General features: G+C 42.6%; 1 protein-coding gene across 1 annotated transcript in view; it reads left to right on the top strand.

The window, feature by feature from the left end:
- The window catches only part of LOC144761766 (uncharacterized), a 638918-nt gene that overhangs the window by 58568 nt on the left and 558662 nt on the right, over positions 1–21688 (top strand). Inside the window, exons 2-3 of the mRNA XM_078647014.1 lie at positions 2443–2562; positions 15777–15896. Of these exons, the coding sequence (XP_078503140.1) occupies positions 2443–2562; positions 15777–15896 (240 nt within the window). The remainder of the gene's footprint in view (positions 1–2442; positions 2563–15776; positions 15897–21688) is intronic.

Genomic DNA, 21688 nt, shown 5'->3' with positions numbered 1-21688 from the left:
AAGTTCCAACCTCCATATTTGGGTGACGGCTGAAATGGGGGGAAAAGTAAATCATGTTGCTGCCCAGGGTCAAAATTCTCTTTTCGACTAGTTGAAATGTTTAAACAGGTCTATACTGAATAATGGAGATGTGGTCTGGGTAAAGTTGTTGGTTGAAAAGGGATATAATAATAATAATAATAAGGACATTTGTAGAGCGCATGGATTACGCCATCTTGGCGTGTCCCCGCGCTAAAAGAGAGAAGAAAAGCTCGTCCGAGGGGAGGGCAGATGCGAGGCAGGGAAACAGAGGAGCCTATGAGGAGAACAGATGTTGAAGTGTGATCCGAACGGTGTTGTCTATGAGATGAGAGGAAATGCCATTCAGTTGGAGAGCGACGAGTAGTTAAAAGTGAAATTGCTTGGATAGATGTCAGACCAGATAATGTTTGGTGGTTGGAGATATTAATTTTATGAGGTGAGTAATGTTTGGCCATGAGTGAACTGTAGAGGCAAGCCAATGCCACGTATTCCCATAATAATTCATATTCATGACTTTGTTCTTTCTATAGTTTTAAGTGTTTATTTCCTTTTCATGTTGTTTCTAATATGCTTTTCCTGGCGGTTGTATATTTTGATATGTCTATCTGGTCAGTACTTGTTAATGACTATGTAATCAGTAAAAAGGAGTGGTTTTCCGTCATGTGCTGCTGGTCTGTGGATAGTTCTATGTGGGATAGTTATTTCATTGTTGGGGTTTTGATGTGATATAAAACTTAGATATTGAAAATGTGAGAGAGTTGTAGAGAAATAGAGAGGTGATTGATGTGCCTCCAGCAGCTAAATGTGGTGGTCAGTTAATGTTCTTAGCCTTGAACTTCTTTGTGTATTTTGTACTTCAGTATGTCTCACATTCCATTTTTTTCAATTAAGTATGTCCCCCATTCCATTCTTTAGGTCTCCCTTGCACAATTAAATACACACATTTAGTGTGATGCTCAATTTTCTGCTATTCTGTTCTTGCAGGGTGGTTCTAGTTAGCCTAATGTGTATGGTTGTGTCTTTTTTGCATGCCTCAGATTAGAATAATGCCATATCCTATTACCTGTGACATAGTGATATCACGCAAGATATAACAACAAGTGGTCATTAGATGGACGTTCTCAAATCATTTACATGGGGACATCCGGTACTGGCCTTTTTTAAAGTGTTTGCAGAGAATAAAGGGGCAGATGTAGCAATTGATTTTTTTTGTCGCAAATGCTGCGATTCGCAAAACAGCAGCGTTTGCGACAAAAAAATCAGAAAATGCGATGTATTATTGAAATGGCATCGCAAAATAAGGAATCGCAAAATTTGCGATTCCTTAACTTTGCGTCAGCATTTAAGGAATCGCAAATTGCGATTCCTTAAATGCTATGTATGAAGCACCCAAGTTGTGTGATTCCTAATTAGGAAATTGCAAATTACCACCAACTTGAGGTTGGTGCAAATTACCACCAACTTGAGGTTGGTGGTAATTTGCGATTTCTTTCACAAATGCACTTTTTGCCATTTGTGAAGGTGCCATGTGGCGCACATACATGCCCTTAGGGCATGTATGTGCGCCATATGCGCACACATGTAAATTTCAGGGGTGTATCAGGGTGTCCTTATGTTACCCTTGAACCCTTGAAATTATTCTCAATTTGCGATTCGCAAATTGAGAATCGCAAATTGAGAATAACTTCCCATTCATACCTATGGGCCTCCTGGCCGATAGAAATAAATGGGAAATTATTCCTTAAATGCGAATTCGCAATTTGCTATTCGCAAATAAGGAATATTAAGAAATCGCTAAAAAAATTGCAAATTTTTAGATACATACCATTTTGCAATTCTCAAATAGTGATTCTCAAAAAATCGCTATTTGAGAATCGCAAATAGGTATTTTGATACATCTGCCCCAAAGTTTGTTAAGATATTTAAGTATTTACTACTGATGCCCGATGAAATTAGCATACAGTGAGATTAGTTTCTTTAATTGGCCCTTCCCGCTATTGGTGGAATTAAAGCTCTGGTGGGTTAGAAGAAAAAAACAGTGACTGAATGAAACAAAATGAGAGTTGAGACACCAGACCAAACGTAAACTTTAACTGTGATACAGCCAGCAAAAAATAATAGAGCTTTTGCTATCTGCAGTGGTGCTATTTTGGTTTAGTGCCAACAGTTTTGCTGTTTTTTCTGCTGCCATACCTCTTCATCATTAGTCTTGTTTCGTGCCTAACCTCCAAACAAACATGTTTTTTAATTTAGTTGGAAGTGTGCTTGATTTGTAAATCCTCTGAACACCTATTGGTGATGATTGCTAGGTGTGCATATTGCCCTGTGGGCATCACTCTGAAGAATATTCAGTATTTTGCAATGCATTAAGCTCTTCTTACGTGCACTAGTAATTGCTCAATGTTCTGTTGCATCACACAGATTTCGAAGAGTCACCACTTACCAATGAATCCCTGGAAGCCCTACGTACCCTATCATTTTCAGAACTTCCTGATCTACAGCAGTCTGCCGCCTTGTACTATTTGCATGTCAGTCAACACTGTGAGTATGTGCTCTTCTTAGACTAGTCAGTGACGTTTTTATTGTCTGTTACTCTTTTCCTGATGTAAATGGGATTTTGTTGCTCGGGCGAGTCACCTCACTTGTGCTGGGGTTGACTGTCCTACTGACGGAGTCTCAACCTGGGTTGGGAGCTAAGAGAGGATGGGGTGACACTAAATGTTTTCAGGAGAGGTTTTACAGGATTCTCCCTACTGATGTGGGATGCCTGTGAAGTGAATGTTCCTCACTGTGAAGTTCAGCATTTCTGTGGGAAAAGACAGTCTAATCTTTATATCTGTAATAGCAGAAAAAAAATCCTGAAAGTGCACAATCCCTTTGAACTATACTGAGTGCACTTCTGTTGGAAAGATGTGTGCTTCTGTAGGCATTTTTAGAACTCAAACCTGGACAGTGATATTTGGAGTTCTTCAAAATAGGCAAGATACCTAACTGTGCCTGCCTCTCACCTTTCCCTCTCTGAAGTTTAGTACTGAGATTATGGCGGTGGGAGCAGTCCCAGTTACTGAGCTGCGATTTCTCTGGGTTGCTTAATTTGGCCCCTTTTCTTCTTGAATCTTCCCACATACACCACCCACATCAGTAAAAACGTTGGGGCTTATTTACAAGCTCCTTCCCCGCCAGTGCTTCGCTTTTTATAGGGAAAAAGAGACTTCTCATTCACGGTTTCACTGTTGCAATGAAATGAAATGAAAATGAAATTTATATAGCGCAATGGCTACCCTTAGGCCTCCCAGCGCTGTTGGGCGCAATGGAGGTTGGGCTTGGCAAATTTGCTGTAACTCTGGCTCCCACCCTTATGTTCTCAGTCAGACATAGCGTGTCCAGTATTGAGCATTCAGGGTTAGTATATAAACTCAAGTCAGGATGTCAGACATCCCTTGCCGTGGCTCCTGTGATCCAGTGGGTTACCAACCTCCGAAACTCTATAACCATATATTCATCTGGGCCCATATACACACTCACTCATATAGGCTGGTTATCACCGCTGGGGGTCTATTTTTTTTATACATGCTTTAATTATGATCAGTTACCTATTTCATCTAACTAATCTTTTCACTGATCAAAAAGCCTTTGCCTTTTAGTCAATGGACCTATTTAGTTGGAATTAGTTGATTGTGATATGACATAGATTTATTTTATCTTCTATTTTTATTAAATAACCACAGACTCGGGAAATGTTTAAATGTTTTATCTACTTAAAATCATATGAGCCAAACAAATTACAGTACGAACTCCATCTCTCCGCGGAAGTGAGATCAGTTTACCCAATGAGATTATCACAACAACAGTACCTCAGGAAAAAGAGGATAGAGTGAGGAGCACATTGACACAATACACAGAAATATACTAACCTAGGAAGGTGTGGAAATCAGACCTCTGTCCAAGAGATTAATGGGTCCCCTGGGAAGGATTAGGTGAGAGGGACTTCAGGACAGGATTCAGGACAGGATAGATGACCTCTTCTGGATTCGACGCCTGCGTCTCACCCCTCTCTGACACTAACTTTCTCCTCGATTCTTCCGCGATCTTCTTCTAATTAGATTATCTCCTCGATTCTTCCGCGAACTTCTTCTAATTATTTGGCTTTAAAAATCCAAGTCTACTTCTCCAAATATTCGATCAGCATTCGGACAGCATCTCGGTCTCTCAGCGTTCTGTCTTACTGCGACTGCGCTGTTCTAACTAAACTACTTCAATTATACCTTTCTAACAGCATGTACCACCCCTAAATGTTTAAACTTTATGATACTCCTACTTCTGATCTTTAGTTCATTGTTTTATGTTCCCGCCCATTAATTTGTTTTCCCAAGCTTTATTTCCCACCCATATTCACAATTTTTATCAACACCAATGTATACATTTTACAGTTGTCCATTTAATTTTTCAGGATGTCCAGCAGGTTCCCAGGACATGTACCAAGAACGGCCCTGGATGGGTTTCAAGATATGACATCATTGCGTCTGGCTTGTTATTATTGCGCCTGTGTGAGGAGTCACGTGCAGTGTAGACTTTAGCATCGATCAAAAGCCCAAATATGAACTAATAGAGAGGTCAAAAGAAAATGTATTCATTTCGAAATAAAATGATTTCAGTTTATAACACCTATCTCTACTCTAATCCCATTTATTTATAAAGACTCCCCCTGCATTAGCATTTAGTATATAGTTCATTTTAATTTCAGCAAAGCAGATGCTTAGCATGTGAGTTTCCAAGTGGCCATTTTAAATGCATTTCGCAGAAGCAGAATTTTCCCTCCAAGCATAAAGACGTCATTCTGCGTAGATGCAGGTGACGCATGTGCCGCGTTAGCAGCCATTTTAAGTTCCGCTAGGGTTACTTGTTAGTAAAACACATATGCAAGCTTTGTCTAGCTAAAAATATATGTAATGTAGTGCATATTAGTATCACAATACATTATTAATACTCCGTTACAGGTTTATATGAGAGGATTGCATCCAAGCAAATCTCTTTAATACGAGTCCTTGCTCCATCACCTGTCCACTGACACACTATTGAATCCAGTGTGAGTGCCTGACATACTTTAAATGCAGCTAAAAACAAAACACATATTCCTCCTAGCTGTCTTAAATTAGTTTCTGCCCTCTGGGTCTTCCCTATTCTGTTTCATAAAATGCAGGTCTGGTGGCAATTCTGTGGATGTCATTTGAGCAAAGCTGTGGAAAGTAATACCAGCGAGTCTGAAGTTAGAAACCAATGCTGTCCCTTTTGATAAGTGCTTTAAAATTTTGCTGTTCTTGTAATACTATTAGTAATCCTTTGAGAGATGGTGAATAGCCTGTTTAACTTTCCAAATGAAACCTTCAAGGATATATCTTCAATGTGCCTGGATCCTTGTGTTATTTATGTGGTGTGGGCCTGTAATACACATGTGCAAGCAGAGTGGAACACCCATCATAATGCTTCCTATTGCCTAACATTATAGGCTGACCCGTAAAGCTCAGTGAAGTGAGAGGATTACTCCTTACTCAGTGGCAATGGAAGTAGCATCACTGTGGAGAGGTGCAGCCAGTGTTGTAACTCGTGATGCTGATATGAATAGAAAACTAGCTCACCCCTCAAAGTTATTGTACCAATCACTGTTTTCAAGGAGACTATAACCCTGACGGCAACAGAAGAGTTGGGAAAAAAGACAAACCACTGTTTTTTCCCCTCTGTTCTCTGAAGTCAGGCATTCTTCCTTGCGTTGCCAGAATACATTACAATTGAAGGGGAAATGGGTTGTCTTTTCATATCAGCACCAGGAGAAACAGCAGGAGCTACACCGCTCATCAATGAAGCCATTGCTCAACAGTGAAGCTGCTTTCCATTGTCTCTGTGTAATGGTAGCACCCGCTCAGGTTCCCAGGATGATTTCTAGAACCAACATGTTGGACCACATCTCTCCTCTACTAAAAGAACTTTACTGGCTTTCTCTGGAAGTCAGAATACAATTTAAGTTATGATTCATCATTTACATGGGTAATCACAGTCAACATCTGAACTTTTTAAAAGCCTGTTTTAAAACCTCTTGCGGCGCAAAGTACTTGAGGAGTATTGATAAGCGGAAACTGGATTCCAAAACATTTAATTCCTTACAAAGCTGTCAAACAGCCTTTCTCTTGCGAAAGCCCAGCCATCTGGAACTCTACGCCAGGTTATCTGAGATGTTGAGGTTTTAAACCTGCGGTCCGGGTGTCGTGTAGTTCCTACCAATCCGTAGGATCTGCGGATTGTTTGGACAACATAAGCTAAGGGCTTGGTGTAAAGACTTATTTAGGACACCCACGCAGGATATGTTGGCCTATAGACAAGATAGCTCACAGCGCCACTGTGAGCCCCCCTAACCTAGCAGGGAGCGAACAGTTTCTGGCAACCACTGAAAATGACAACCCTGATTACTCAGGAATCACGGAAACAGTACAGAATCTTTCGCTCAGTCGCTCATGCTCGATGGTTCTCAGAGAAATATGATAATCTAACATACTCCTACTCTAAGTGTACACAGTGTGTGTGTAGGTGTAGAGCCAAGAACCCCCCCAAGGACGATCCAACCCATTACCTGATGGGAGAGAGTGAAGGACCCCGTCTTGGTCTTGCGTTGGACACCCCTCATGGAATGTCAGACTGGTGCGCGGTGATTTCTCAGCATGCAGAGACCTTTGGTGTCAGCAGAAGTGCCTCCTTTACCAATCTGTCGGGATGCCTATAATTTATAATACAAAGCAGCCTTTGTGATGTGCGCGCTAGATAAGTGATGTTATGGATACGTGGATAGCGCTGTCGCCTAGTGGATGAAGATAGGCAACTTTTGTACCTAGTGCGTAAAGAGGCCCAGTATATGATGTTCAAGGCATAGTGATAATGTTGCTGGAAGATGGATGTAAAAACAAATACGTTTCAGAGAAACTAATCCAACATTGTCGTGCCTGCAAATGTGTAATAAAAAAATGTCACTGCTGAAATGTTATTTTCTAGGACAATGTGGAGAATAAGCTGCCTTGCTACATGGGCCTAACTCGGGAACATAACACTGGGACTGCAGGGGTACCCAACTCCTATTCAGTAGGCCCCTGACTGCTTAGACAATGACACAACATTAACAAATTGATAAAGTGTAAGTAAGTAAACAAGCAAAATGTAAACCTGAAAACTTCAAAATGTTAAGTAAATGTGAAGTGATTTACATCTGGGGGCTAAAATATTAAGCTGGTGTCCACAAATTTGAAATGTACGAGCAGTGCAAATCCTTCAAAAATAATATCGTATGACGATCAGTGGCCTCAGTTCAGATTTTTTTATTTTTATTTTTTTATTTTTTTGTAAGTCCTCATTTCACCACTAACAAGTGCAAATTATCTCCCAAAGCCCATTCATGACCAGGGCACCCCGGGCCGTAGTTCTTGCTTTCGCCTGGGGCCAGCCAGGCCTGCCTTTTTATACCAAGGCATGGTGTAATCATTGGACCTTTCGTGCTTTAACCAACCTCATTGCTGTACCCCATTCCATAAAAGGTTCCCACACCGTGATATTTACATTGTGAGATAATAATGATTCTAATCGTGCGATTCTCAATGTTGCTCGAAGCCAATTTTCATACAATGGGGGGCTAGCATCCTTCCAGATCTTACAAATTTCTCTTCGAGCAATTAAAATAAAACAGAAAAATAAAGCAACTTGTGTCTCCCTTAATCCACCAATAAGATCTGCATCCAGGCCAAACACAACTCTAGCTATGTTCAGGCCTAATTTTGTTTTAAAAATACTCTCCATAGCCCGCCCCACTCTACCCCAGAAGGGACCCACTACCGGACAGTCATAAAAGATATGGATATCATCAGCCTCGGAGAGTCCATATCTTCGACAAAGAGGAGACGGGTTTACAAACTTCGCTAATTTTTTTGGTGTATAATAAAGCCTATTTATAGTGTAGAAGTGATTTTTTTTAAGGGAAGCAGACCTGACATTTTAAGAAAGTACTTGGAGGGAGGTGTCATATAAAGTAGCTGAGACTGCGTCAAGCCTAGAAGAACTCCAAACACGGTATAGTGGGGAGGACTGTAGTTCCTCTACCTCCAGCATTTTCCTATACCAGAGTCCAACTTCCTTCTTCCTAGGCCCTGGAGGTAGGAGAGCACACTCGATTTCCCAGTTACCGCCGATGTTCTCATTCTCAGCGGAAAACCAGGAACAGAGTTGGATGTATTTGAATCTGGAGAAGGAGTCCCCAATCTTAGATCTCAGGACCCCCCACGGGAGGACCCCTTCTGATGTTACTAGGTCCGACCAAATTCTTATTCCTGCTCTCCTGATGGGAAGGGACAAACTGTCCCTAAGGCATGGGGGCAGACCCGGAGAGTCCCAGATTGGGGCACAGTCAGAATAATATTTTATTGATCAGCTTTTCTCTAGATGGCAGAACCTCCCCATTACAATTTATGGCCGAGTTAACCAGGTCAAGATGATAATTCTGCCCAAGTTAACCTACTTGTTTAATTCGATACCCCTCATCTTTCCAGATAAAATCTTGGCGAATATTCAGGGAAAAATCAGCAGCTTCATTTGGGCCAATAAAAATTCTAGGCTATCTTGGAAAAAGCTTAAAAGAAGACTGTTAAAAGGGGGGCTTGCTCTTCCAGATGTAAATTGGTATGCTCTATCCTTTCAGCTGAAAAACATCCGGTGACCGTCCTGTTCCCAACAGAAGCGGTCGCTCCTCACGCTGCTCCCCGCTCTGCCTGCCACCTGGTATCGTAGCGCAATACCGACACACTGCTATCTGCTGCCTCGCCTCGCTGCCACATCTGCTATTGCCTGATTGATTATCGCAACTGTATCGTAGCGCTAGATTGCCTGATTGTTTATTGATTTGATCATCATTTTTGTGTCGTAGCGCTGGATTGCCAAAGTGCACTTTGACTATATTTTCAATTGTGCTGCGCTGCCTGTGGAATTGATTTGTGCCTGATTGTGCCGGTGCCACTGCCATTTGCATCGCGTTTACGCTGATTGTGCCCCAATCCTGTTTCGCTTTTGGCCTGCAGCCATTTTGTTGTTGTTGTTGTGACTCCCTGCCCGGATCTCCACCCCGCTCCTGCCTCCCAGCTGCTCCTCCCTCGCCCCTCCCCTTCCACTATCCACATATGACAGATGCCTCCGCGCGCAACGTTCACGTGCAGCGGAAGCGCCCCATGCGCGCCGAAGGTGCGCCAAAGGTAAGCCTGTCTACACCCGTCCGCGCCTGGACCGCGCCCAGCGCCAAACCCCCTGGCCCCCGCAAAATCCACTCCACCCGCATAACGTACGACGCTGTAACCCTCTCAGCCCTTAACCCCGGCCTATCACCAAACTGCTACCAAGCCGCCCCAGGACACACACATGGACCCTTCACCTGCCACACCTGCAAGTTCGACTGCATCAGGACCCACACCGAATCCACAAACTCCAAACAGAGCTCCGACACTAACCAACTAAAGTGCTTCCTGCTCAACACCCGCTCAGTCCACAGACACTCCATCGAACTCTGGAACCTACTCGACACTACATCACCGGACGTCGCCTTCCTTACAGAAACCTGGATGAACGCCTCATCAGCCCCCGACATCGCCATAGCCATCCCGGACACCTACAAGATCATCTGAAAAGACCGCACCAACCAAATAGGAGGAGGCATCGCCATTGTCCATAAGAACACCATCCGCATCACGACCAGTTCCGACGATAAACTCACTACCACCGAACACCTTCACTTCCAAATCCACACCGGCACCCTCATCTACAGACCCCCAGGACCCCGCACACAATTCAGCGAAGACATCGCTGACTTCATCAGCCCACATGCCCTCCCATCCGAGAACTACTTTCTACTGGGAGACTTCAACTTTCACCTGGAAAAGAAAAACGACAGCAACACCACCACCCTCCTGGACAACCTGGCCAACCTCGGACTCAAACAACTCGTTGACACACCCACCCACATCGCCGGACACACGCTTGACCCTATCTTCACCTCCAACAAGCACATCTCCTTCGATCACACCACAGCCCTCCATTGGACGGACCACAGCTGTGTTCACTTCAACTACAAAAAGTCCACGACCTACAACCCCCCTCAGCCCATTCCCCGAAGAAATTGGAACAAAATCACCACCGACCAGCTCTTCACATCGCTTCACCAAAACCCCCCTGCCAATTCATCGGACCCTAACCAAGCAGCCACCAACCTCACACAATGGATCACCCACAGCGCCGACGAACTAGCACCCTTGAAAAACCATCTAATCAAGCAAGGCAGCAAAAAAGCCCCCTGGTTCAACGATGACCTAAAAAAATCCAAGAAGCTCTGTCGTACTCTCGAGAAAACCTGAAGAAAAAACCCAACCACTGACAACCTAGCCACCTTCAAGAACGCCACCCGCAAACACCATCAACTGATCCGATCCAACAAGAAATCAGCATTCAAGGATCGACTTGACAACAATGCCCAAAACAGCACGGAACTATTCAACATAGTCAAAGAATTCACTAACCCTTCCGCCGGCTCTAACGACAACACTCCCACCCAAGACCTCTGCGACTCTCTAGCCTCATTCTTCCATAACAAAATCGCCGAAATACATAACAGCTTTGAAAACCAGTCCGAAGAACAGCCCACTACACCCACCTCCGAACCAAAACCGCACTCTAACTACCTTTGCGCCTGGAACCCAATCACCACCGAAGACACCATCCGCCTGATGAACTCCATCCACTCAGGATCACCAACCGACCCTTGTCCCCACCACATCTTCAACAAAGCAGACTCTATCATCGCACCCCATCTCCGCGATGTCATTAACAGTTCCCTCAACTCCGCTACCTTCCCGGAAAACTGGAAACATGCTGAACTCAGCGCCCTTCTGAAGAAACCCACAGCAGACCCAACCGAACTTAAGAACTACCGCCCCATCTCGCTCCTCCCATTCCCTGCCAAAGTCATCGAGAAAGCCGTCAACAATCAGCTCGCCGCCTTCCTCGAATCCAACAAATCCCATGACCCCTCACAGTCCGGCTTCCGAGCCAAACACAGCACCGAAACCGCCCTCATCGCTGCAACAGACGACATCCGAACACTACTGGACAACGGAAAAACAGTCGCTCTCATCTTACTTGACCTCTCCGCAGCCTTCGACACAGTCTGTCATAGCACCCTCATACAACGCCTCAGTCACGTTGGAATACAAGGAAAAGCATTGGACTGGTTCATCTCGTTCCTCACCGGAAGAACACAGAGAGTCCGCCTCCCCCCTTTCAAATCAGAGGCCACCGAAGTCATCTGCGGCGTACCACAAGGATCATCACTCAGTCCCACCCTCTTCAACGTATACATGAGTCCCCTCGCCTCCATCGCACGCCAACACAACCTCAACATCATCTCATACGCAGATGACACCCAGCTGATCCTCTCCCTCACCAAAGACCCAAACACCGCCAAAACCAACTTACACGAAGGAATGAAAGAAGTAGCCGAATGGATGAAGAACAGCCGTTTAAAACTAAACTCGGACAAAATAGAAGTCCTCATCCTAGGGCCATCCCCCTCTGCCTGGGACGACTCATGGTGGCCCCCGGCCCTCGGAACCGCACCCATACCTACGGACCATGCACGTAACCTGGGCTTCATCCTGGACTCCTCCCTCTCGATGACTAGACAAGTAAACGCTGTCTCATCATCTTGCTTCAACATCCTACGAATGCTCAAAAAAATCTTCCGTTGGATCCCCACCGAAACAAGAAAGACGATCACCCACGCACTGGTCACAAGCCGACTGGATTACGGAAACACCCTCTACGCCGGAACCACAACCAAACTACAGAAAAAACTCCAACGCATCCAAAACGCCTCAGCCAGACTCATTTTGGACATCCCTCGGCAAGCTCACATCTCCGGCCACCTGAAAGACCTCCATTGGCTCCCTGTCAACAAGAGAATAACGTTCCGCCTCCTCACCCACGCACACAAAGCCCTCTACGACCTAGGACCCGAATGCCTCAACACGCGTCTATCCTTCTACACCCCCTCCCGACAACTACGATCATCCAATCAAGCCCTCGCCGCAATTCCGCGCATCCACAGATCCACCATGGGGGGAAGATCCTTCTCCTACTTAGCGGCCAAAACCTGGAATTCTCTCCCCACCCACCTCCGCCTTACTCAGAACCACCTCTCCTTCAGGAAGCTACTAAAAACTTGGATATTCGATAAATAAATAAACCTCCCTCCCCCAAGCGCCTTGAGACCCTCTGGGTGAGTAGTGCGCTATACAAATTTTGGAACTTGAACTTATGTCTTCTTTCAAGCCCTGATGATTCTAACTGGGGGAGGATTTTGAACATAATGGTAGATCAAGAGGGAGGCGGGTCTGGGTTTCTGTATAAATTCGGAGCAGTAAAATTCTACAAAAAGGTACGTCTTAAGGTGTTAAAACTAGCTCTCTTTGTATGGATCAGAGTCAAAGGAAGGTGGGGCATAAAATATTATTCTGACTCAGTTCAGATTAGATCAGTGGCCTCAGTTCAGTTTAGAAAAGTCACAAACTCTCCATTGAAATTAACATGTAGATGTGTTACATTTGTTTGTGAAATTAATAAAATATTTAATCATTTGTGTATTTATTTTTTGAAACTTTTTAAACTTTATTTTCACTTTAAGTAACAATCAGGCAAAGCAGGATAATCGTTTTAGCACAGACCACGTACTTAGGGCAGGTATAGATGAGTACAGATTTGTAGCAAAAATGTCCCTGATTCAAGGTGAATATGCTGTGCAGCAATCTACGTTCAATGGCAAATATGGATAGTACCATCCTAGCTAAAAATACTTTTACCACTTTTGCCCATGGGGAACAACATACTCTATTCTACTGAGCTAGCACACAAATAGTATTACAGGAGCCTCCATCTCAACACTCAGTACTGCCCTATGCAGCGGACGAGTGTGCAAGCAATACTGCACTCATCCAAACCACCAATCAGGACTACCACTCAGTACCTACTGTCCTACACCACTCACGTCCCTCTCCTCATCCTCATCATTTCTCGCACGCACCAAGTATTCCTGATATGGACCCGTATATCCTGTGGACGAATACAGGGCTGCTTAAAATCATGGTAAGCGCCTGATTGGATGTTGCAATACACCATGTCTATTATCCAGCACATCGCTACTCTGCGTCAAGCCAGTAATAGACCTAGAGTCCCTAGTTTCCGGTGAGCCATTGGGACATCTCTGTCATATCTTAAAAGAGCTACTAGAGGTGTGTGGGTCAAGGCATCCCCTGTAAACTCCTATAACGTTTGAAATACTGTATACCAGATGCGTTGCATACCACAGCAGTACCACGATATGTGGGCAAAGGCGCATCACTCACTCTTCAGAGCTGGCAGCAGGAGTCTTACTCTTCACGAAAGCCATATCAGAACAGTCGGGCCAGGGAATAGTATTTGTTAGATGAAAACGTGTTTCTGTAATTGTGTGTTTTGTTTAGAGGTTCAGATCAAAGAATGTATTTAAGCTGTGCTCACTGGCTTCCGGTAATGACTCAGTGGGGGTTCTCAATTCCAGTAACGATTAAGTGGGCGTCCACCGAAGTCAAAGGGTAAGGAACCCCTGCTCTTAAGACCACTCCAGTTTAACGAAGCGTTAAAATGCTACTTGTTTAAAATGTATCTAAGTTAATTTTCTTTGCTAAACTCCTGCTTACCCTCGTCCTACCTCAGTCCCTTTTAACCCCACCTTATCATCCCTTCATCTCTTGCCTGTTTTCATGTCTCACTCCACTGCTGTCTTTTCTTTTAGCCTAAACTTATAGATCCTCTGTACTCAAGGACTCTCACTAGAAGTTATCCTGTTGCTTATTATTCTTGCTGTCTCTATCTTCCTTCACAACCCTCTAAACCCTCTCCTTCAATTACATGGATACCCACTTCATATCCTTTCATTTCTTCCTCTCTTTGCCGCCAGTGGTTACTTGTTTGTTCTATGAAACAGGTTAACACAGCCCTGCTTGTTGTTCTGTTGTATAGTGTGATGACACCTACACGGTTCTTTTGCGCGTTATAAAGATGTGAAAAACTTAAATAAGGCTACGGCTCCTTTGCAGTTTTTTCTTTCTTTGCATTGTACCTGGGGTGCTGTTGCTAATAGCCTTGTTGTGCTTGCCGGAGGTGATAATCACCCTCTTCCTTTCATTGTGGCTCTCGACTATGGCTTCGACCCATTATTGCAAGTTTGGGCACTTACACATACTGATGTAACACTAAAAACCTTGATATATAAAAACCATCCTTCATACTCAATGCAGAGAAGAAACATTAATGTTAGCCCAAGCAACTATGCACATTATAACAACAAAGCACGTTCAATTGCAAACTTTGTAAGTGTAGCGATTTTAGTGCTTACAAGGGTTTAAATGCCACAGTATTTAATGTAGCTTTGGGTTGAATATTAGATATGAGTTGCATGTGTCATGGTTTATTAATTTGTTGTTACGTATTGCTCTCATTTACTAGCATGATTACTGTTTTCTGAATCCAGCTATTCACTCCAAAATGTAACAACAATTTTAATGCAGAGAAGTATTGTGTCACTGCTTTTATGTCTCCAGGCTAAAATGTTCCCTTCCCTGGGGGGTTCCTGCATTGCCATCTTCTCCAGAGGCACGAGAAAAGTAGGGGAATGGCAGATGGTAATCTTTCCCACCTTCACATGTCTCTTTTGGGTCTCCACAGACGTGATGGAAGAAGGAGAATGCAGATGGTGGTCTACTTTTGCCTGTCGGCAGCTCTCCTGTCTTCTTTGGGTCTCTGCGGACTCACTCTGACGGAATTCTAAGTCTATCTCCAAGAGCTCTTGTCAGCATACTTTCAGATTATAAGGAGGGAGGGAAGGCACAGAGGCTAGTGAGGGAGGATGACCGGTCACCAGGTATTTTGTTTTAAAATATATTTTGGTGGTGAGGAAGGCATTGACAAGAGGGTGGTTGGGAGAGAGGACACCAGGTTTTCTTTCCTAATTTGATTTGTGCAGAGGATATTAAATGCAAAGGCAGGTACTAATAGGTAGCAGGACACTAGGTACATTATTTATGAATATTTGGGAAGGTCGTTGGACCGTATATTGACAATGGAGGAAGGGAAAGATTATCACATGGCAAGATTCCAGGCGTACTATGTAACGGGGAGCGCAAAGCAAGTAAGGCTTTTTTGTGCATGGTTCCCCTCCCCCTTGTCTCCGCTACCCCTACCCTGATGTTACAAACAGGGGACGAAACAAAAAAGGAACAACAATAGTTGTTGACTGATAGAGTTGCTCAAGGCACAAATATTGTGCATTTGGGTCTCCGGACAGTAATGCAGCTGAACAGACTGCATTCATAATAGATGTACAGTGAACAGTGATACAGTAAGGCTTTCTTACGTCTCATTGGTACATGTATTTTCTCTCTATTTTGTGTTTAATTTCACTGCTGCGTGTGTGTGCTGCTTTTGAGACATGATGCTTGTGTTTACATTAGATTTATGGCTTACAACAGTTTGCTATCTTGATATTTAAGGTCATTATGAACAGACATTCAATAAGCCATTGCTAAGGATAAGGTCTGAGAACGTTGATGTAAATTGGACATGATTTCTAACCTCTTTCTCGCTTTATTTAGTGAATACCCCATTGCCTGAAGAATATTTGGAGCCCTACCATGCGTTACTGCAGTCTAGTGACTTGGAGGTGCAGCGGATGTCTTCCTTGTCTCTTGTGAACTTTTTGCTTGAAGGAAATGGTGAGTTTCTAGTTTAAAATGTAATGATAACCTTGTATGTTTCCATGCAAGTAATATGCTAGTTGGTTATACTGTACTTGCAACTGAAATATTACGCTCACTTTTGGAAAGGTACTGTATTAAGCATTGTAAGCATTTCACAACAATACATTGGTTATAGCTTTAAAAATTGCTCAACAAATTGCTATGGATAACGGTAGCCCAACTGAGATGTGTACAATGATGATCATATAATACAGTAGCAAAAAATCAGGGAAATGACAAAAAAGAAATCCCAGGAATAGCAAAAAGTGTCATCAACTTTACAAAAAGTATCCCAGCACTGACGAGAGCTAAATAGACTGAGGGAGGAGTAAAGTTATACAATGTTGACCAGTTTCTGTCAAATATAGAACAACATCTTGAAATTCTCATGTGTTTGCACACCGGAAATTTGGTGAACATTGATGTACAATTTCATTGTATAAAACATGCTTTTGAAGTCCTGGTATGAACACTTTCTTTTAAACATGATTTGCTCGAGAGAACATAGCCTGATTTAAATATTATCACGGACGCATATCTGAAATGGTGAAAAAAGGTTCAGTAATTAAAAAAAATGTGTGAGCAATGCCTGGTTCTTTTGGACATTATTGTACAATGTTTTTAAGCAGAAAGACTGCACATATGCTGTCTTGCTGCCCTGTGCCGTGATCTGATCTCCATATTTTGCCTTCGCTGCCATTACACTATCTGTTAGGGACATCACGCAAACTGAAATGAACATGTCCAATCATTTTCTCCATAACATGATGTTCTCAGAACACATGTGTCGTAGCTCGCAGACTGTACTCTGTTGCCCCCAAGTGAATTGCAGACAGCAGTTTTGTTGTCTTTTATTTTCCAGATATTTGTTGTATTATTTGTGCATATTTCTGGTTTTTATGCTTTTAGATTTAGACTTCATTTTCTCAGTTTTGTATTACATATCATTTTCATACCATTACATTTCTAGTAAATGCCTTTCTGCGTTGTAAAAATATATCACTCGCTTCTCCTCTTGAGTAATGTATTCTTCTTATGTAGGCCATTGGGGAGACAGTTCAGCGTTTGCGTTTTAATGGGGAAACAACCATTATAACTCAGTCTTTACAACGCACTACCTTTACAACGCAATATCCTTTACATCGCATGCCATTACAAGGCAGCCATACAAAGCATGTCACTACAACACATGCCATTACCCTACTGTTGCACTCACTGGAGTGGGAATAGTAATTTTTACCCCTACACTATCCAACACTTACTCTACTGTTGCACTCACTGGAGTGGGAATAGTAATTTTTACCCCTACACTATCTAACACTTACACTACTGTTGCCCAAAATGTACTATGCGTTGTAATGGTATGCATTGTAATGGAATGCGTTGTAAGTGCAGTTTCTAAAACTGAGTTGTGATGGCACGCGTTTGAAAATCATGCTTGGCAATGGATGTTGCGATGTAAAAACTGCTTTGCAAAGGCATGCTTTGTAAAAGTTTGCGTTGTAACGTGTCGTATTCATTTTAATGTATTCAGTTATTTATATTGGTTACAATAGAACCAAATGCTCTATCGTTGCGGCCAATTCATTCTGCATTAGCAAACGTTGGCACGCACAGGTTGTTGATTTATATAGGTCAGGATTACCTGTCTTGTAGGGGAAACAGAATTCTTCCATTGGCACATTTTCGAATTTCCAAATTGGTTAACCAGGGGAACATTTATTTGAGGCCTGTAGAGAAAAAGTGCTGCTGTAATTAAGCTGTATGTTGTCTTTAATAAGAGTGATGTCAGGTCAGGTGAAGACTTGTTGAAGAGTTCTGTTTTTAGCTGTTTGGTTAAACTCTGAGGGATGCACTGAGCATGTTTCAGAACCTTGAACCCGCTACTCACAAAGACCTCTGGTGAGTGATCAAGTATACTGCTGTTAGCAGATGGTGTGGGAATAGGTCAAAGAGGTGACCCTGTTTGGAGTGCATTTAGGAAGTGACTACATCAGGTACCTTAAATCTTGTCCCAGAATTCTTTACACGTAATGCATAGGTTTTTGAGTATGGACATGGCTTTAACTGGCAGCCAATGCAGTGTCAATGAATGGGCTTGAAAAGTTTCAGCTACTTTGGAAGGTCAGTGTGGTTCCCTGAACCTGCACATGTTGCAGTCTGCCATTGTTTTTTTGGGATATTCCTTTGTCAATAGTGAAACTTCACAATAATGATAGTTTTTCAATCTACAGCTATACGATGGAGCACCTAGATTCTTTGTTTTCGGATTGATATTAACTCTGGATCTTTGGTCAGGAGCTACTGTTCTGTCATCTGTCTCCTCTGTACCTCCTAAAACTAGGCTCACTGTTTAGAAACATCATAGAACGTACTCCTACAATCAATTATAGATGTGAGCTGTGCATTCGGATTGTTCTGGCCTTCCGATTTGTTCCCAAAGCGTTGGCGTGTAAAAGAAATCAGACACTGGATACGGCACAGATCTCTAACACACATTTATTGCAAAAATAGATGCAAGAATCAAATAAGCTTAGGCAAAATGCCAATTCAACACACCACATTTCCGCGTGCTGGGCACTTGGAGCATGCAAAGCTAATTTCCATACAATTTGGTATTACATTTACATGCTTTATTTATATTATTTATAAAGTGCACACATCATCACTGAGGGGCCATCCTGGCACTGGAATTAAACAAGGATACTCTGCAGATAAATGACCCTTGAAGAGGACACAGCCAAGCTTTCAAATGTTTATGAAACACAAAAAGATCCACCATAAGACGTATATCTAAAGGGAGAGAATTCCACTGAAGTGTGGCTAAGTGGCCAAAAGACCGGCAACATATCCTGGCTTTCGTAATTCGGAAGCTGACTGACTGACTGACTGACTGAAGTTTTTATTAAGCGCTCGAATGCCGCGGCGTCTTGGCGCTGTAGAATAAAAGGTGATGGGAGTCAGGGCTTTATGGGAAGAACGCAATTCCAGTGTTCCAGTAAATGGAAGCAGGAACACATGACAGACAGAAATCTACAAATAGGCACTTATGAGCCGATGTCAAGCTTTTCTTGTGGGAAGAATGCAAGTAAAAGATTGGCATTACTGATTTCTGTAATCCTCACTTTGCTATGCTAACTTCTGAATGAGGCTGCAGTTACTAGGGCAGTCTAGCTAAAATGTACAACACGACATAGCGAAGTGGTAATGCATTTAAAATACATGGAAGTGAACAATAATGCTAATGCTTTACTAAACCTTAAGTGGATGTACAAACAAATTAGCAATTGTTAAGGCATATTTATGGGTTTACCTTCTCACAGTTTATTAGCAATAGTTTAAGGCATATATGTGGATCCACCATGTCAGGTGGATTGGTGTATTGCTCCAATTGGTGAGATGTAATAAACTGGACACAATAATAACATTATGTTATTTTTATATAGCGTTTCATATTGCAATTTTGCTGTTTCTAAGCACTTTCAATGAAAAACATTACTTTTACCCAAATTATGGCATTCAATATATTGTATTTTGCCAGGCTGTAAGACTGAGTAGGCTTTGCCAGGATTCAGTCTCTGACCTCCTAATTGCTGTTAGCAAATATCATTCAGCTCAATAACATAACCCTCCAAGGGTGCATTCAGCTGGTAAATAGAAGAGTGGAGGGGAATTTGTGGGGCCCTTAGAGGCAAATCCTCATTCTGAACCCAATCCTGATGAGTTGGTTGCACTTGTAAATGAAAGATTATGTCCACTAGTAGTTTCCAAGATTCCAATTAATTCTCTTAACTATTGTGGTAGGATTACATAGCACTTTGTGAACAAGGCTCGCTTGCAGCCAAAACGCGTCCTTGAAACCACTAATGAAAACAATTTCTTTGCACTGGAATGCACATATCCAGCATATCTTTGTTGAGAGTTGTAGAAGAAATCATAGACATAGAAAACCTACTAAAATGTTATGGATTATAACGAAAAGACTGCAAGTAAATCAAATTCTAGTGCAAAATCCATATGTTTCAGTGGTTCATTTCTAGCACAGGTTTTTAAAAACATTTAAAAATGTAAGAGGACATTTTGATTATCCCAAATCAAGCTGGATAATGCATCAGTTGTACTTGTATGCTCATGTATGCAACAAAGGGGGCATGTGCAATGAGTCATCTGTGTACCTCAAACTAATGATCATGTATACAAATATGGAAAGGGACGGAAATCAAAATTACAAGTATTCTAATCAGGGCAAACTGTACACGTAGTTGGGGATTGGCTGCCTAATGGGTCTTGGGTGTTTGGCGGCAAGGGCTTCCTGTGAAGACTTCTCTTTGTACAAGGAAAGGGTGGGATAGATGTTCTAATATTTTGCACTTGGTTAGCCTCATGTCTTGTTTTTTTTCCTAATTTACTTTCCAGTGCAAAACTTGTTTTGCTCTGAAAAGTAGCCTGAAAGTAACGTAAAGCAGTGTGATGCACTGCCTTAATAGATGTACAGTGAACAGATATACAGCAAGCCTTCCGTACGTCTCATTGGTACATGTATTTTCTCTCTATTTTGGATTTCATTTCACTGCTGCAAGTGTGTGTGCTACTTTTGAGAGGGGGTGTTACCTGGGTGGTCAATAGACGTTCCCATGCTACCACCCATGTCTTTTGATGCAAAAACATATCTACAAACAATAGCAGACAGGGCTTAGCAGAAAAAGTTAACAACATTTAAAGTGAGGCTCTAAGAGGAGAAATGTTTGTATTTCCCCTTTCTTTTCCAACTAGGCATGGGTGATGCACTGTGCAGAACACATAAAAAGTAGGGAAAGTTCTAAAGTGTGCCTAAGCATAATATTTTGGTAATGGAAGCCTACTCTTCCTGTACAAAACTTATGTTAGGCTCAGGCATGCACCCTAGCGATATGGCGTTTGATCGGTGCACAGCAGCTGAAATCAGCGCTGGCGCTAGGGAGAAGGGAGAAGAGAGCCATATCTTTGTAGATATGGCGCTCTACTGCACCCCCGTCATGCAACGCAGTGCAGCATTTTTGGTTGCTTCTCTGCGTTCCGTGCCTTTTTGTAAATCTGGGCCAGTATGTCTAGTTGGGGCTCAGTCTCTTAATGGGGCTTGGGTGTCTGCGAGCACTCCGTGAGGATTCTGCTCAAGGCGAAGGGTGTGAGTAGTAGAGACTTGACTACAATGTGATGGTTGGGTGGCTTGAGTGATTGGGCTGTCTGCGAATACTTCTGTACATAGCTAAGGGTGTGCATAGTAGGGGTGGCCACGTAATGGGGCTTGTACTCATTTTGATGTGTGGGTTAATTAAGAATAAAATCCATTTTTGGAGGCTGAAGTAGTTCCTCCAGAGTTGGTATTTTCGTGATATTTTGGTCTTTAAAGAAACTGTATTTAGACTGCTCATTACTCCAGAATTATTGGTCATAATTACATCTCCTCCACCATCAATTTACCTCCAAAATGTTGAGATCCTTTCATGGTTACCACTTCTGTCTCTTTCCCCCCCAATTTAATTGTTATAAAGCTAATTTTGATCTCTGTTACCTGCAGCTTTTTTCAGCTATTTTTTTTAGGTATTTTCCTCCAGGGAGTATCTGGAGTTAGCAACTTTATTTTACTTCACAGACAGGATTGAAGCCATCTAGCGGGGAAACTAGTTATATCGTTCATATGATTTTACTGTTTGTATATCTTTTATGATCTAAAAAGATCGAAATAAAGATTGAAATTGAATTGAGTTATATCTTTGCTACTTGTGGAC

The sequence above is a fragment of the Lissotriton helveticus genome, chromosome 6 (assembly GCF_964261635.1).
Source record: "Lissotriton helveticus chromosome 6, aLisHel1.1, whole genome shotgun sequence".
Classification (NCBI taxonomy): Eukaryota; Metazoa; Chordata; class Amphibia; order Caudata; family Salamandridae; genus Lissotriton; species Lissotriton helveticus.
The sequence above is the reverse complement of the archived record's forward strand: the minus strand, read 5'-3'. Positions and strand labels throughout refer to the sequence as shown.